The 16702-nt window shown below is 35.7% G+C and overlaps 2 protein-coding genes across 2 annotated transcripts; both read right to left on the bottom strand.

Moving 5' to 3' along the window:
- Positions 1–343: 343 nt before the first annotated feature.
- LOC113776163 (UBP1-associated protein 2C-like) lies at positions 344–7130 on the bottom strand. The gene is made up of 7 exons (XM_027321266.1): positions 6853–7130; positions 3735–3855; positions 3409–3552; positions 2274–2470; positions 2110–2185; positions 772–1120; positions 344–597 (listed from the first exon to the last, which is right to left on the bottom strand). Exons 1-6 carry the CDS (start codon positions 7032–7034, stop codon positions 785–787), a joined length of 1056 nt encoding a protein of 351 aa, XP_027177067.1. The 5' UTR covers positions 7035–7130; the 3' UTR covers positions 344–597; positions 772–784.
- Positions 7131–9405: 2275 nt separating this feature from the next.
- LOC113773706 (myb family transcription factor PHL5) lies at positions 9406–11277 on the bottom strand. The gene is made up of 5 exons (XM_027318330.1): positions 10471–11277; positions 10190–10382; positions 10037–10113; positions 9825–9936; positions 9406–9464 (listed from the first exon to the last, which is right to left on the bottom strand). The coding sequence occupies exons 1-5, from the start codon at positions 11275–11277 to the stop codon at positions 9406–9408; spliced, it is 1248 nt and encodes a 415-aa protein (XP_027174131.1).
- Positions 11278–16702: the final 5425 nt, after the last annotated feature.

Genomic DNA, 16702 nt, shown 5'->3' with positions numbered 1-16702 from the left:
CACAACCAATACGTTCTCTTAGTAATCTCCTAATCTCAACATTCCATTCGCTCTCTTTTCAAGCCGCATATATCCAGCAGCTGACTATACATACATATGTGACTAGTCTACCACTCAGCTTTCCACCGGTGGCCGGCGCTTCAGAAGTTTACCAGACTGGAAAAAATGGCGTCTAGTCATATTACCGAGAGATACCTCAATAGGAAACGCTTGTACCATGGGCAGATTCTGATCATTTTCAGTGGCAGCAAGACCATTATTGGCATGCAATGAAATGTGCAAAAAGTTTGTTGTTCCCCGGCAGCAGAACTCAAGCAAATAAACACCATAACCGCATCCAAAAAGCAGACAAAACAAATCGAGTTGTATTGGAGGAAGAAAATCAGACAAAACCAAGGACAGCTACGTCTTTATCAAGCTAAGATAGATACAGAGATTAAATCTGCCACCTGTAACATGGCATCCTTATAACATCTACAACTACAAAAAATTTGTCCATTACAATAATTAGGTGCTGCAACAATAAAACATTTAATTTGCATATCCTCATCCAAGTTTGCTCCTTTCTCAAATGCAATAACCTAAGCTCCTGAGAACCTGGGTTAAAAGGAATACAAAAGGAAAAGAGTGAGTAAGACAAAATTTAACATGTAGCAACTATTTATTAAGCAGCTAATAATTCGTTAAGAATCCTGCAGGGGCCAAGTTATCTTAGGAATGTGCTTAGGAAAGGGACAAGGAATAGCAATCAGCTGGCTGAAACATGCTTACAATGAGGTTATAATCATTGCTTTGGCATGTAATACGGGTACCCTCCTAGTGCTGAAGGTGGAGTTGGAGGATCTTTCTTATGACCAAACTGGGGATACGAAGTCTGTGGTTGGCCTGGGTATGCACCAGCTCCTACTACAGGTGGACTTGAGTATGCAGTACCAGGATATGCTGCCAATGGTTGAGGATAAGCATATCCAACCGGATTTCCAGAGCCAGAATGAACATTATGAGGGGGAGGGTATGCAGAAGCCAAACCAACTGGTACTGGAACAATTGGTGATGGTAACTGTGTGTGCATAACTTTGCCTTTGTGGTTATCAGCAAGCTTCACAGTTATATTTCTTCCCTGCAACCATTTTGAAAAGACAAAATTCCTTCATAATAATCACTAACAAAGACATACACATTTCTTATTTACACAGATATTACATGCACCAAAAAGAGGGCTGCTGGTTTGCTACCTAGGGTAAATAATCATACAATAAAAACGATTAAAAAAAATGATATAGTGGCTTCTGTTGTAGCTCAATCAACACCATTCAAAAGTAACACTCAAAGAATTCACACTGGATCTGACTTCCCTGATGTACTGAATATTAATATCAGAAATAACTGTTAACATTTAAAATTTTTCTGAAAGCCTTTCCTCCGTTCTTCTGATATCATGTAGTTGTAGCCTGTCCAACCTTAATAGTTTTAATGTTAAAAGAGCTTTCGAGTATATCAGAGTAGCCAAAAAAGGTCGTGTCTTTGCGAGTCTAAGGATATTCATTCACAGCCACAGTAGCACAGAACTGATGCATCAATCTTTTCTTGCTATCAGTCTATACACGGAACGCGTGGTGGTGTGGTGGCTAATGCATGCAACTGTTAACTCAGACCAGTCTTTAACAAAAGTATCAAGCCCACAACTTTTGACATTCTAGATGGTAGTACAAAGGCATATATGGCATGAAACTCCTTTGGCTACTACAACCAGACTTCACATTAGCATTAACTTGAGAAAGTATCTTTCCTTGGATAACATCCTCATCTGCACATAACTACTTGGAGTACATAGCACAATGCATATGCTAACATATTTGAATCGTAATGCCCCTGCACATTGTCGTAAATCAGATTTTGCTCGGAAAGAGCTTAGGATTTGCTAATTTATAATACATTTTACTTCGAACATCTGATATACATCTAATTCTTACACATATCTGGCTGTACACAAACAGAACACCTGTCCTACAAGATTGAAAGTTAAAAGACTGCAATTTCAACTTCACCAACAAGAACTACATAACTTGCATAAGCACACAAGTCAGATATGAAGTTATGCCTACTCACCCCAAGCATCTTTTGTGGATCATCTATAGCTCTCTTTGCAGCTTCCACAGTTTTGAAAGTAACAAAGCCAAAACCACTGCATATGTACGGTCAGATTCATCACATTTTGCTCATAACAGATTCCCTAATTTTAGTAGCAACATAGAGATAGGAAGGTTTCATACCGTGATCTGTTTGTTTCCTTGTCATATGCCACTGAACCTTCTTCTATCTCACCGTGCTTTGCAAAGAAGCTCAGTAGCAATTCACTGGTAGTTTCCGGTGACAAACTACCAATATAGAGCTTTCTCTGGGCCTGATCAGGTGTAGTGCTGGAGCTGCTCAAGCCCTCACAGGCTAGGTTACAGACAGCCATGCGACCCTAAAACCAACAGATAGAGAGCATAAAATCAAAAAATGGTTTGTTTAAGTAACGGGCAGCACCAATGCACTAAAGTGGTCAATGCACTAATATTCAAAATGCATGAAATAAATGAGGTTAAAATCAAGTAGATCAGGATAACACGTCAATTTTACTCAATCTATGAAGACTTCGGTGATTACACCAAGTTTTATTGTTGCAAAATGGAAGCCAAAACATGAACTCTCCAGAATAGTCTCTCAGGAAGAATGAAGCAAGAAGTCTGAAGTCAAATTTTCAACACTATTGCAAGCCAGTTAAACTACACAACTATTGGCCAAAAAGTCAACCAATTTAACTAGTAAAAGAGGGCTTAAAATATCACAGAATCAGCTATATGCAATGTTAAACATACTGAGACACAAACAAAACAGAAAGAGAAACACTCCATTTACTAAATTAGCACAACAAATAAGATACAAAGCTGTATTCTGACTTTGTCTCCTCAATTAGACAACTATAGCATTATCAACATAGCCTTAAGGCAAACCGAAAGTATGAGGCTAAGCTCATGCAGCTTTGCCTTTTACCCAAAAGAAGAAATTCTCCTCCTACTAGTGACATGTCTTTGCAAAATAAAATGAAGCAACCCCTCATTGCACGAAGATTGAACCCAGTAAACTATTAACTTTTCTGTCTTTCTTCTTTCCCTGGAAGTGTCAAATGCAACTACCTTATTACCTTTTGGTCTTTCCTTATAGAACCAGTTTGCAAAAACAGAAAGATTATTACAAAGCTCTCTCTTACTCACAATTGGGCGACACTTGAACTTGATGATGTAGATCACAGAAAAACAAAAGAAGCCAAAAGTTAATTTTTCAACTCCTTTTCCATTTTACCCAATAGGCAACCATAGCAAAGATCAGTGAGCCTAATGAAGGAGAATGGTAATTGCTTACATCAATAATTTTGCTTGGTGCTTTTAAAGCTCTCTGAGCTGACTCCATGTCTTTGTATGTGATGAAACCATAGCCACGTGATTTTCCTGTAGCTTTGTCAGCTATCACAGCACCCTCTTCAATTTCCCCATGCTCTTCAAATGCCTGAACAGTAACAACCACATGAGATTTTTCTGTCATTAAGCTTATTACTTTTGCTGGAAAGTCTTAAAGCCATTATGCTGGGAAAAGAGAACCATAAGCAAATAAATTTTCTCTTGTGATGGCCATGTCACAGGCAACTTTTACAAAGGGAACCTAAAACAAGCATACAACAATGCACTCACAGCACACAAGGTCTCTGAAGTAGTATTCCAGGATAAACCACGAACAAAAAGCTTTCGAAGGGCTGGATCTGCTCTTGCAACACTTCTAATTTCTTCAGCAATAAAAGGATATTGGAACCCTCTTCAAGCCACAACATGCAAACAAGCACACATGCATAATGTCAATTCACGCAGCATCCCACCAGGAGGAGAGCAGGATATGGCCCATTTGACCAAAGGCACATAACTCAAACATGCAAAATGAACTATGGTCAATATACAAGAAAAAATACACATAAATAGGAGATTAAGCACACAATCCATCAGCTCACTAACAAGAAACCTCTTAGAATATTACCTATAGACAATTATATGCACATGATGCAAAAGAGCAATGCATAACAGATGCACTAAAAACAGGATCCTAAATGTGAATGGGGCAGAAGAATGGTTATTAAGTTGAATAGATTGAACAAAGGCAAAAACGCCAAGAAACACATAGATCAAGACAGGTTTTGTACATCTTTGAAGACAATATTTATTTTTCAAAGTTTCACCAGGAAACTAAGAACAAATCAAGCCATGTGGTAACTAATAAAGAACAGTACAATATGGTCCTTTCTTCAAGGCCTCAAAATTTCTTTTCGTCAAAACGTACCATTGGAAGTAAGGACAGATTGAAGAAAGATAGACACACTCAGACACCAATTCAGAAGCTAATAAAACAATTTCCAGAAGTTCCATTTGTGTCCAGAATATTATCTATGATGCTTCAAAGCAGCATTTTTCACATCAATCAAATATGACATAGTTCAACCACTAGTTAAATCCACAATGTTAAGTACCATGTCCGTACAGTCCACCACTAGTTAAATCCACAATGTTAAGTACCATGCCCGTACAGGCTCTCTCTCCCTCTCCCTCCCCTAGACATCTAGCTATCTATCCCAAAGAAGTAAGAACACAAAACAGGGGAAAAAGAGAAGAATCTAAGTCATTGCATTTTTGAGTTTCAAAAACTTTTGAAGACAAAAGATGTAATCAATTCAATCTTGTTCTCAGTAAAAGTGAAAGACAGTGGTACCAAGCACAAGGTAGAAACGTCTGAGCATGTAGCACGAGAATGACGATCAATAGAGACCCATAGTAACTCTCTCTCTCTTCCCCCCCACCCCCCCTTTCCCAAAAATTTATAGACACATATGAAGAGTCCATCTAACCACAAACAAGCCCAGATATAAACATATACACATCCTGTTTATGTACACATTTTTGTGGGTAGGCAGCATGTGTCATGTTCAGGAAGTACAATGCCATGCCATACAATTTGAACCATACTTCGTATCCATGCATTCCAAATCTGGCCGCACATCAAGGAAAAGTTGCACATTAAATAACTCAAAACAAAAGAAAATAAGAATTACATGTTCACCAAATTACTGGGTGAACTGCTATGAGACTAAGGAAGAAGCCACAAGGACTCATTAACATAGTCTAGGTTCTACTTGATTCAATTTAAAACTTATCCACATGTTCTGAATCAACCTTCATTTATAATCTATCGTGATTGCATAATATGGCTGCAGATTTCTTTCAACAAATAGACACTTGTTTCTGCTGGCATTAGCTAAATCAACTAAATATTGTATCCATCCATTTATTACTTCATCATCTGCTATATGACAATTTTAAGTAGGGAAAAAGCATTTTTTTGTGCTATCATTTGTAAATCCAGAAGTTTTGTTCATAGTTCCTCCATAACTATTGTGGCTTAGCTTCATCTACTAGTTAGTGTTGTCATAGACTCTCCAACATTTAAAATGGCTAACAGACACAAAGTGATCCATGTACCTTCACCTAAAACTTCATCTGGCTTCCCAAATTCCACAAACACCTGCTGCAAACCTAGACTTTATCTTTGGTCCTTTAGGGCCAAAAAAATTTTAAAAACAAAATTAAAAAAAAATCTTTGACTTCTAGTGTCAGATGCAGCTAATTCTTAGCGATATTTTCAAATCACAGGCTTGCTTCAGGTGCACAACAATGAAAACAAACTTACAATTTAACTGTGCCCTAACTTCGGATGATCTGTTCTAATTACCCACTTTCCGGGAATACATCAGCAATTACATGGGGCTGCAGTGGTTCCTCTACTGCTGCCTGTTCAGCTATCACTCTATCAAAAGTAATATAATTTCCAGAAGCAAAAACAAGCATTTACTTACCATGATTCCCTTAGTCAAAAGTTCACATAGAAACTTTGCATATCCTTGGCAGAAAATCAGGGGCAGTGTAATTAAAGCCTAAATGCTCCTCTACTTTTGGTTGTACTACATAAGATAACTTGACATTCAAAAAAGCAAAGAAAATCTCCTCCAAAGTCCTCATGCATTCAATTATCTCTCAAATTTACCACTAGTTCTGTCTCTGTCTTTATCTGCAGTCAAACGGAAACTTATTCATGTCATAGAAGTAAAACTGCAAAAAAAAGATGACAAATTTACTTCTTTCTTGCAATTGTACACCAAAAAAGGTTCTAAAAAGTCCATGTCAACGAGCCTAAATGCAGGATAAGAAGAGTTAATCACCAAAACCGGTTTCCAAAAGGACAGCTTAGTAGCCATGAAACCAACAATAATGACATTATTAGTTGGTCCAATAAAATTACTAACTTGAATGCAGCTCTCAGCCAAAAATTGAAAAATAAATAGATATAAGAAACTATGCCAATAATCAGGTTAAAATTGTCTGACAAAACTTGCATAGAAGCAATTTATACAATCCAATAAAAATTCATCCTCTTTGAATCAGAAGGGGCGAAGAAAGTCATGATATAAGTTCAAAGAAATTGAGCACACGATAATTCAAACCAACCCAGAAACAATTATAGAACCAATTTCACCAAAAAAGAATAAAGAGAAAAGCCACCAAACTCTTGTCAACTATCTCGAGCACCAACTGTTCGAAGAAATTACAAACAGAGCACAAAAAACCAATCCCACAAATATTCAAGTACCAGCAGCATATAGAAGCAAAACCCATAAAACTCACATAACTAAAACGCTCATGCAATTTAAAACTGATCACAAATATCAAAAAAAATGAGGAAGAAGAAGAGGAATTTGGGGATAGAGCATACAGTTTGACTAGGAGGTCAGTCAGTTGAGGCTTGGCTAGAGGTTCAAGCAGCGTGCGCAGCTCTTCTAGTGATGCAGATGAAGAGGAAGACAGAGATAAAGTCAGCGAAGTGGGTTGTGATAAATTCAGATCGAATTTTCCGTTGCCCAATTCCTCCAGCTTTCGCTTCTTTATCTCCTCCATCAGTTTATCCTCCCCTCCACTTGGTTCTTTCCCTCTTATTTTCTGCCTCAAGGAAAGTCTTGATTTTGCTTCGCCCGCCCGCTCGCTCGCCCGCTCGCTTTTTAAGACTGTGTAGTGCGTGTTGGTCTACGGTAGACTACCGTAGTCTTAGCTTGCTAGATATAGCCTATAGGGTACGTTACGTTAGGGATTTTAAAAGAAATACATTATAGAAATGAAAAAAAAAAGAAAGAAAAGCTATTTTGTAGCAAAAATTCCCTATAAATCCCTAATGATTAAAAAAAAAAGTGGTAAATAATACAGTTGGTGCAATTATTTGCACTTGAAATTTACCCCACGAAAAAAAAGAAAATGATCCAAACTTTTTAATCTATTTTGATTCTTTTGTGGCAATATATTTGTACATGGAAAAACATCTCTAATGTACATGCAAACTTACATGGTTGCTACACAGGTAATATGGTAATGGACTTTCCAAACTAAACTTAAGTTTTTATATAGAATTTAACAAAAAATAAATGTGCATAAAAATAAATTTGGAAAGTCTAAAATTTGAAGTGTAAGTCCCTCAATCAAAGTCGAATTTGATTAAGAATTAAGAGCTGAATAGGACTCCAAGAAATTGGAATGACCTAAAATGGTCGGTCACAATAGCAGCTGACACCAAGGCGATCACAATCGCAGGGATTTTCTTTAGTTCTAATTTCAAATTCCCTTGCCGTTAATCTTTAGTTACCTATTTATACTTCTTGTTTGATGGTGGCTGCTTTTTTTTTTAAAAAAAAAAAAAAAAAATTCCCCTTTCTCTTTTTAATTTTTTCTGAGTTCACTCTTCATTGTTTTGTGCATATTGTATTTACAGCAATGTCCTTATCCAATTTTTAGTGCTTTGGTATCAACACTTGTTATCAGGACAAATTTTTTGTGACCAAAGATTGCTATCTGGAACTTAGCATCAAAAAGTTGAAAACATTCCTGTGACAAAATCTCATCCTGTACACAAACTTGTGATCATTCAGCTGTGAGTATAAAACACAATCTTTTGTACCATATATAACTCAGAACTCCTCAAAGATTTCGATGCAATTTATGCTTATCATGCGCAAAATTTCAAAATCAAGAAAGACCATACACAAGCTAATCATCATGGATGTTCGTCAATTTTCAGACTTTGATTTGTTGTAATACAATCAATATGTATGTGAAAGTTCCTATTGCCTAATGGTGTGTAATTTGCTCTTGCTTTCCAACCAAGTTATGTTTCAAGAAAGCTCAACTCAAGGGTCCCTTTTAATTCCCCATCGTCTGAGTAGCAAAGTTGTGGGGCATTGATATCACTGAAGCAATTCTTTTCTTCTGCAGAATTCTACAAGCAGGCTTACAGGATAGATATTGACTTGATTATGATCCCATTTCATCTAGCTTATTTTAGATGAGAAAGGGGTACTCTCAGAATCTTCTGAAATCAGAATATCTACATTTTCAAGTGTGGTAGACAGGTAAGTGGGAGATGTAATTGCTGAATTTTGAGTTTCCAATAGGCTCTTTGCAGTTTCTTGCTGCTTATCAAGTATCAGTTTCAACTGTCTTGCTTGTTCTTCAATGCTCAACTGTAATTTGCGCTGTACCTAACCACACAAGGGCAAGAAGCTTAAAAGGATACTCAAGAATTAACTGTGACAGTATCAGTTGTAGAAGTAGAACTGCTCCTGATGGATTATTCCCGGGAAGAGAAAGATTCTTGTAGGAAATGCACTATAAAACTGAATTATGATGCAGATAGATATGAATATCTGTAAATGAGCATAAACAGTTACTGGATGTGTCATTTAGATTTCCTGATCTATAAGATTCTGCACATTTCCATCTCGTTAAGAAACTTAACAGCTGTAAAACGTTTTGTATTTTATCTGCTGTTTTAGATTATGATTATGAAAAGAGGAATGAGAAAAATAAATTTGATTTCTATCAGTACAGAAATTGTGAACCTCTTTGTTGGATCTCTAGCAAGTTTATTAATCTCATTAGAGTACCAAAATGCTACCTCTAATTGATCATGAAGACGCCTCTGGACATCCAGTTGCAGCTGTAACGCTTCCTTGAGTTGCATTCCACTGCCAAAAAAGAGTCAGGTTTCAGATGCTAAACATCCTCTCTCAAAAATTCTGGAGAATTGAATGCCGGAGTTTTAGTTTCATTACTGATGATCCATCGTTGCTCCATTTAGAGGGATTAAATGAACATGAATGAGTAGGTTTCAATATAAGGTTAAGCATTACATCAGAGAGCTAAAAGAACATACTAAACAAAGTCTTGGAAACCAAAAGGAACAGACTAAATTATATCATGGGTTCTTGCTAAGAATGAGTTATTACTTTTTTATGTCAATCTGCGCTGCATTGTTTGTGCATGGTCCTTTGTCAGATTTTCCTGCAATGACAAGGATGATCAGTTTAAACTAGAATCAGTTTCGTAAATGCTGATAACATATGCAATTTAAGCAGAGATGCTTTCTAGCCCCAAATTATTTTCTCACTAGCTGCTTCTGTAGGAGAAGACATTTAAAACTTCCTGTCTTCATAGCTCCAAGTTACCGGATGCAAATGTTTAATAGGAAAAGGATGGCAGGGGCTGAAACGGTGAATGTATATTGCTTGTCCAAGTTTACAAATGATAATCTTTATAAAGTGTTGGTTCAATAATTGATGTAAACCCTTTAAACCATGTTATGGCTTTGTCGAGATTGCAATACTGATCTTGTTATTACCAATTACACTGCAAATGAATAACCTGAAGCAATCTTAGGATCAAACATGACAACTTTCCTCACATATTGTGCAAAATTGTTTGTCAAGAGTGTACCTTCTGCAGATGCTGGGATGTACTTTGCATTTCGATATTTCTACAAAGAAAACAAATGAGAAAAAGAAGAAACCTGATTTAGAAATGGGTACAGAGCGCAGAAATCAGCTTAAGAATTGAAGTCATCCAGAAAGAAATACCTGCAAATGACTTTTGACATGGAAGATGGTTAGTCCTTCCCATTCCATCAGCCTTAGTATTGCCTTGGGTGTAGCCTCTGAGTATGATCCAAAAGTTTGTCAAGAACGATATGTTTCTTATAGACAGAAAAAGGTCTGTATTTAACGACTTACTGTCAGCACCACCAAGGTGGTTTACACACTCGACAAATCGATCATGAAGCTCCTGAGTCCATCTGATCCGTGTCTTGTTGGTTACAGCTCCTGCAGCAGAGGCAGGATTGGTGGAAATAGGAGAAATACATCCAGAACTTCTACCAGACGGCTTCGCATTTGGGAAGTGGGAGTCGTACAAATTGCACGAGACCTGTGAGGACATTTCTAGCAACAATCAGAACATAAAAGAATTCGTGCTTCGCATCCAGAAATGAGATTATTCTTCTGAAAAAACTTACTCCGACATCTTGATTTCTCTGAAGAGGCATGGTATGCTGTCTCTTATTGGGATTATCAACGTCACCCAACAGTTTCTTTTTGAGTTGCCACAGCCTCTCTTTCTCTGTAAGATCACTAAAGGGATGTCTATAGGATGCTTCTGAACTGATATATTGGCTGTTTGGGGTTTGAGAGTTTGGAACCGCTGGCAAGGCGTTATTCGCTGGGAAGCTGCAGGGCTCTAGCTTTCTTGGAGGTGAATCTGTAAATAAACAATTCTCAGATTGGTCATATGATGGAATATGTACATCATGATTAATCTTCGAAAGCTGGGTGCTGCAGGTGGACTGATTATCTCTGGCATCAAGCTGTGTTAATCCCATGTAAACTTCCGCTGCATAGAAAGCAGAAGCTGATCCAATTTGGCCCATAATGGTGCTAGATGAGTTATTAGGCCAAAAGTTTTGCCTCTGTGAGCCATCATCTCTGGCTGCTGACTGAAAACAAAGCCCCATGTCGGAGGACTCCGGCGGATTACCAAAACTATGGGGAAACCTGTATGAAAATTCTGAAGCATAATCACTTGTGTGTCCACAGTTCTGCAGCATTCTTTCATAGCTCCCAATCTTTTGGATATTCATTGATGGTATTATGATTATGCTGGTGAGATGCAACAACTCAAAACTTTGGACCAAGAACAGCAACAAAAGGTGAGTTCCACTGAAATTATCAAGACCAAAGTTGCAAGAAATAACTGTAGGGAATCGATCTTTTTTATTAACGAACTCCTTAGAAGAATAAGCTGTGGCAAAAAGGACAGAAGGCATCAACAAGAGCAGGTTAGACAAAAATGAACAGGAACCATCTGTAATTTCAGAAGTGAGTCATCAAATTCATATATATATATATGCTAGAACAAGACTTCATTAATAAGATTTTTTTTTTAATTTTTTGAAAAAGACTTCATTAATAAGATTTCTTGCTATTGTGTCAACAGCTTAATCTTTAAATTATTCTTTAAATGGATAAGGAAGGAACAATGATCTTTTGACAAAACCAATGCCAAAGCTTTTAGAAAATAAGCAGAAAACAACTTCCTCCTAGGTCAAGTCTTACTTTAATAATCCATAGGAATGTTGTCTTTTCCATCATTTATACTGCCACTCAACAAACTGATCCTCTCCACCCTGAATTTGAATTCCATTTTCATCACATTCGCCTGGTGGCCCTTTAAAACTACTATTATCAATTGAAAAAAATAAAATAAAAGAAGATATTTGATGAATTTTTACTTTCAACTGGTTAAAAGGGAAAGAAAAAATGCTCAGTTTTTGACAGCAGGTTAGGTTTTAGTTACCAACTTATTATCAGATATGGCTGAAGAATACAGTGCAGGGCATCTGTAGCTCAATAATTTCATCCGGAATACTGGCATATGTTCAGTGATTTAATTATTCTTTTTATTATCCACTACTGATGCTTATGAAATTAATAATTCCATGAAATGCTGGCACATATTCACAACTCCAGAAGACTTATTAGTTATTCCTTAGAATTTAGTGATGACTGATGAGGATGAAAAACTTTTTGGTGACGAAAGAAAAAAAGAAATCTGTGCTACCTAATGTTATCAGAATCCTAGCTTCTTGCCACTAGTTGCAACTCATAAAGTAAGTGTACCTGAAAGAAGCTTGAAGAAAAGAAGCCAAATTTTAGGAATTCATTATCTTGAAACCAAACAGTTTTCAAAATCTCAAGATTCCAAAAACGTGCTTGCGATAGGGAAATGAAATGGGATTTCACTTTCCCAAAGATAGATAGATATAGGAATCAATTCCTAACATGCACTGCCAAAAGGATACATAATAAAATCATAGCGCCACTAAAATGAGTAGTCATACGCCATGCAATTCTAATTACCAGGTTCTACAACCTTCATCCAGGCCTCAACACACCATTATTTCAACAAGGGCATTTTTTTTTTTCTTGATTGAAATTCATCCAATTGTCAGTTCTTCGTTTTCAGTTATTGACGTTATTTTCAGCAACTATTATCAATTTAGCATATGCTTATCTCTCCTGCACGTACAACTTGGCCAAGTTTATAAGGTATAATGGTTCGACACGAATTCGGCAGCCAATTTCTGTGGACCAATTAACCTAGAAACCACCATGCAGCTTACAAGATATACAAAATGCAACTCTTTTATTCTCATGCATGCTAACCAAAAGTAAAGTATTTTTCTTCATGCCTTAATTTAATACCATCAATCATACTAGCAAGCTAGTAATCCATTACTAAAATCTCTCAACGTGGAATCAGGAGACAAATCCATTGCTGTATATTCTCTCATATCCTTCAAGACAATAATACCCGTCTATATATGTGGCTTCATTAAAAAGCTTTACAAGACACAAAGAAAGCAAATGATCATGCTAATAAATTAAAAGACTAGGACAAATGAATTTTGTTTGATTATATAACCTGCATATAGAAATCTCCGAGATGGACTACGTTTTCATCACGCTGCAGCAAGAATAACTGAATAAAGTACCCCTCACCCCCAAAAAAAAAAAAAAAAAAAAAAATCTCTGGATATCATTAGTAGTATATATATCACTTAAATATGCTGTTAAAAGCTTGTAGCCCTTGTAGAGTACAAAATTATTTCTCTGCCACGTGTCTTGGGGAATCATGTTATTGTTAATGCAGCTGGTATCGATTGACAGATAAGGAGCCTAAAAGCCTCGACGCTTTGTAGATATCAGCATCTGAAGAAGACATGAGAATTACTTACCCAAAAATAGATGACATGAGAATCAATGAATGAAACCTTTCGGCCTGCTCGCACCAACCGGTAGTCAACAAAGGCCATACTCATCTTAACTAGTCGTCAGATGATATATATATAAGATAGGGAATGATGTTCAATTTTTTCGTTCCCAAAATTCTTTGTATCAAACTAGGCTTAGATGGACAGTTTGTTGCTGTCCTGCCCGATACAATTTTGACGTTTGGCAGCAGTCTGAAAAATGAATTTAAAAAAAAAAAAAAAAGACAGATGAGTAAGATGTAGCTTTCCATTGTAAAAGAAACAAAAAGAACAAGAAAAACTCAACAGGGTCAGAATCATTTACAAAATAGTATCCAAAAAGTGTTTTTGTGGTGTAGCTAGCCACCAAAGGTAGATGCTGGACATGTATATATGTTGCTCATTCCCTGCCATTGTTTGTGCCATGTAACCGGTGTCATACATTTTTCAAATATATTGGGATAAATACGTTTACATCCCCAGAGATTCAGAATATCAAACGAACTATGTGGTTTGACTAAATTATGTTCTAACCCCTAACCCAACTGATCGATGGAAGAGCGTAACCTTTCTCAATCCATGTTCCCTTTTTAGCTATTATTTTTATTTTTTTTGTTTATACTTTGTATCACTGCCATCCTTTTCATCTTTATTTAGTTTGACAATAAATTTGATTTGGTAACTTGGCATTTGGCAATTTCAATGCAATAATACTTACAAAAAAAAAAGGAAAACAAAAAAAGAGAGAGAAGATCTATTTGCATAATAATGAGAATTCGAGATGTATTAAATGGTTATGTAGATGGCAATTTACAAAAAAAATAGTGGATTATGAGGCGTAGAAGAATAAAGGTAGGAGGGAAAGTCGGAAAGAGAGAATAAAAGTTTATTTTGTGTGGTAACCGTTGCTTTAGAATGAAAGATTAGTTATAATAGTGGGGATTTTTTTGTAGGAATTATTTATAAGTGAAGGATAATATAGTCATTTTACTACATGAAGGGAGGTTAGTATAATTATTCAAATCTGAAGGGAGGTGAGTGAAATTGCCAGAAACCTCAGGGGAGGTTTTCTGAAATTATCCCAAGCCTTAAATCAGCTGCCCTATGTAAAGGTAAAAAGCTCCCAACTACATTGAAACCATAATAGAATCTGTAACAGCCTCAGCAAGAGGGCAAGACTTTTTTACACTCCTAGTGCATACGTTAGTGAGTCCAAATATATGTGTCATATATGTAAAATTTAAAATTTGAATTTAAAAGTTTAGTTCTATTTGAATTCAGATTTTGCATGCATCAAACCTTATAATATATATCAATATAGAAAAACTAAACTTAATTCTTTTTATAATACCTTATGAATGGTACAGGCCTAGAAATGCAATTAAATTTCCAAGCCACGAAAAGGTGAAAATGTTGTGCAAATTTCATCTGTTATGCTGACACTGCTGACAAAGTGGAGCGTTTTACAAGGCGTTGAACCCTAAACGACGCAACAGATCTTCTGTCCCACACTCTGTGCCACTCTCTATCCCACTTTTTATTATATTGTTATTTCTCCTTCATAAACATCATGTTTTAGTTCTTTTTTATTTCCTTAAGATCCAATAACTATTAATTCAGTAATACACAAAATTTAACAAACTCAAAAAATCAAAATGCATAAAAAATGAGATTTTTTTATATATTTTCTGTTATATTTTTTAATTTTCTATTATATATTACTTTTTTGAAACTGTTGTATTTATTTTTTACTGAATTAATAGTTACTAAATCTTAATGAAACAAAAAAGAAATAAAACATGATGTTTATGTAGGAAAAATAGCAATATAATAAAAAGTGAGACAGCGAGTGACACAGGGTGTGAGACAGAAGATCCGTTGCGCCTAAACGATGATCTATTTATTCTAAGGCACGACATGGAGTTGGAGGCAATACAATACAACAACTCTATACCACCTTTTTATTGAATCTCCTAATAGAATTTCATGATTAAGTAATCAAATAACACCTTTTCTATTGTTTGTAAGGTTTGGAAACTCCCTTTAATTTAAACCAAAAAGTAAAATCACACCTTGTATAATATATCAAATTGGGGAACGTCATAGTGTTTCAAAATGATCATTCCAGAGAAAACTTGCCGTCGCTGTTTTGAAAACAAGTTGAGAAAAACTTGTGGTTTTGAAACAACATGTATGCAGTTGGAGGCGTTGAAGATTCTCAGACCGGGGACGGCTTGATGATTTTTTTTTTTTTTTTTGGCCGTTTGTGGATAGATGATCCATAGATAAAAAGACCTTTGCAAATTTGTGCTTGGCACGTTGGGCACATCCTGTGCAAAGCGGACAAGGGACAAAAACGATTGTCATAACAACCGTATTTAGGCCTACAATTAGAATTAAAGAAAAGTATTAACAAATGAATAAAATATAGCGCTACATTTTTTGTTATTTACAATCCCACTATCATTCTAATCTTACAGTTTTCATTTATCAAAGTATATGATAAAAGGGAGTTTTATTAAACCATAGTATGATAAAAGGGAGTGTAAATAAAAAAAATGGAATGTAGATAATATTTCTCTAGACCCGCTAAATTATAAAATGACACCATTTTCGTGATATCATCACTGATGACTACCCATATATAGACCAAATCTACCCAAGTTTTTGTCACACTATTCATTCTTGAGTTGGTGAGATGATGTGATAAAATTTGAACCACATGATTTACATAGATCGGGTCTACCTAAGTGTTTGTCATTGGTAATATGTTTCACTTGAAAAGCATCTGCAATCAACACGACTAGTCATAATCTTAGGGCAAGGCAATGCATGTTGATTGAGGTTGAGTTGAGAGACTTTGTAAGCAGTAAATTTCGTCGAATTTGTTGAGCACTAGTTAAGAGTACCTCGTCAATTTGTTTAGATAGATAAACCCCATTAAAAATTAGATAGAAGAGATAAGATCCTAAGCAATATATACTGCATAACCTTTTACTTTTTTTTAAGGGAAAAGCCCTATATGAATCTAGAACTTTAACACACACACACACACATAAAGTATCATGATTTCATTAAAATCTGTACAAATAACAAAAGTTACATCATCAAATATACACAAATATCAAATAATAGATTTGAAAAACGGATATTACAAATCTGAAAAACAAATAAAAATTAAACTATAAAACTCCAAATAAATATTTTTAAAAATGAGAAAAAAATAAGTTAGCCCTACGAACCTCCGTGTATGTTTCCAATTATCAGATCTGTTAATTAACTGCTTTAACTCCAAATATTATAGTGAGATCTGCTGAATAGACCCCAAAAAATTTCAAATTTGATAATCAAAATCTTAAAATACTCAAACCTAATAAAAGAAAAATGAAAAAACAACCTAAAACTATCTCTAAAAATCTCTAGGAGAGAAGAAAATTTT

The sequence above is a fragment of the Coffea eugenioides genome, chromosome 6 (genome assembly GCF_003713205.1).
Source record: "Coffea eugenioides isolate CCC68of chromosome 6, Ceug_1.0, whole genome shotgun sequence".
Classification (NCBI taxonomy): domain Eukaryota; kingdom Viridiplantae; phylum Streptophyta; class Magnoliopsida; order Gentianales; family Rubiaceae; genus Coffea; species Coffea eugenioides.
The sequence above is the reverse complement of the archived record's forward strand: the minus strand, read 5'-3'. Positions and strand labels throughout refer to the sequence as shown.

Bases quoted from the DNA above. Each gene is read 5' to 3' on its own strand.
- LOC113773706 (XM_027318330.1), bottom strand. From the start codon at position 11,277: ATGCCTTCTGTCCTTTTTGCCACAGCTTATTCTTCTAAGGAGTTCGTT. The intron at 10,114-10,189 runs GTAAGTCGTTAA...GATCATACTCAG, and splicing joins CCACCTTGGTGGTGCTGACA to AGGCTACACCCAAGGCAATA. The intron at 9,937-10,036 runs GTATTTCTTTCT...TTTTCTTTGTAG, and splicing joins ATGTCAAAAGTCATTTGCAG to AAATATCGAAATGCAAAGTA.
- LOC113776163 (XM_027321266.1), bottom strand. From the start codon at position 7,034: ATGGAGGAGATAAAGAAGCGAAAGCTGGAGGAATTGGGCAACGGAAAA. The intron at 3,856-6,852 runs GTATGCTCTATC...TGTGGCTTGAAG, and splicing joins ACTGACCTCCTAGTCAAACT to AGGGTTCCAATATCCTTTTA. The intron at 1,121-2,109 runs GTGAGTAGGCAT...AAATGGTTGCAG, and splicing joins ATCCACAAAAGATGCTTGGG to GGAAGAAATATAACTGTGAA.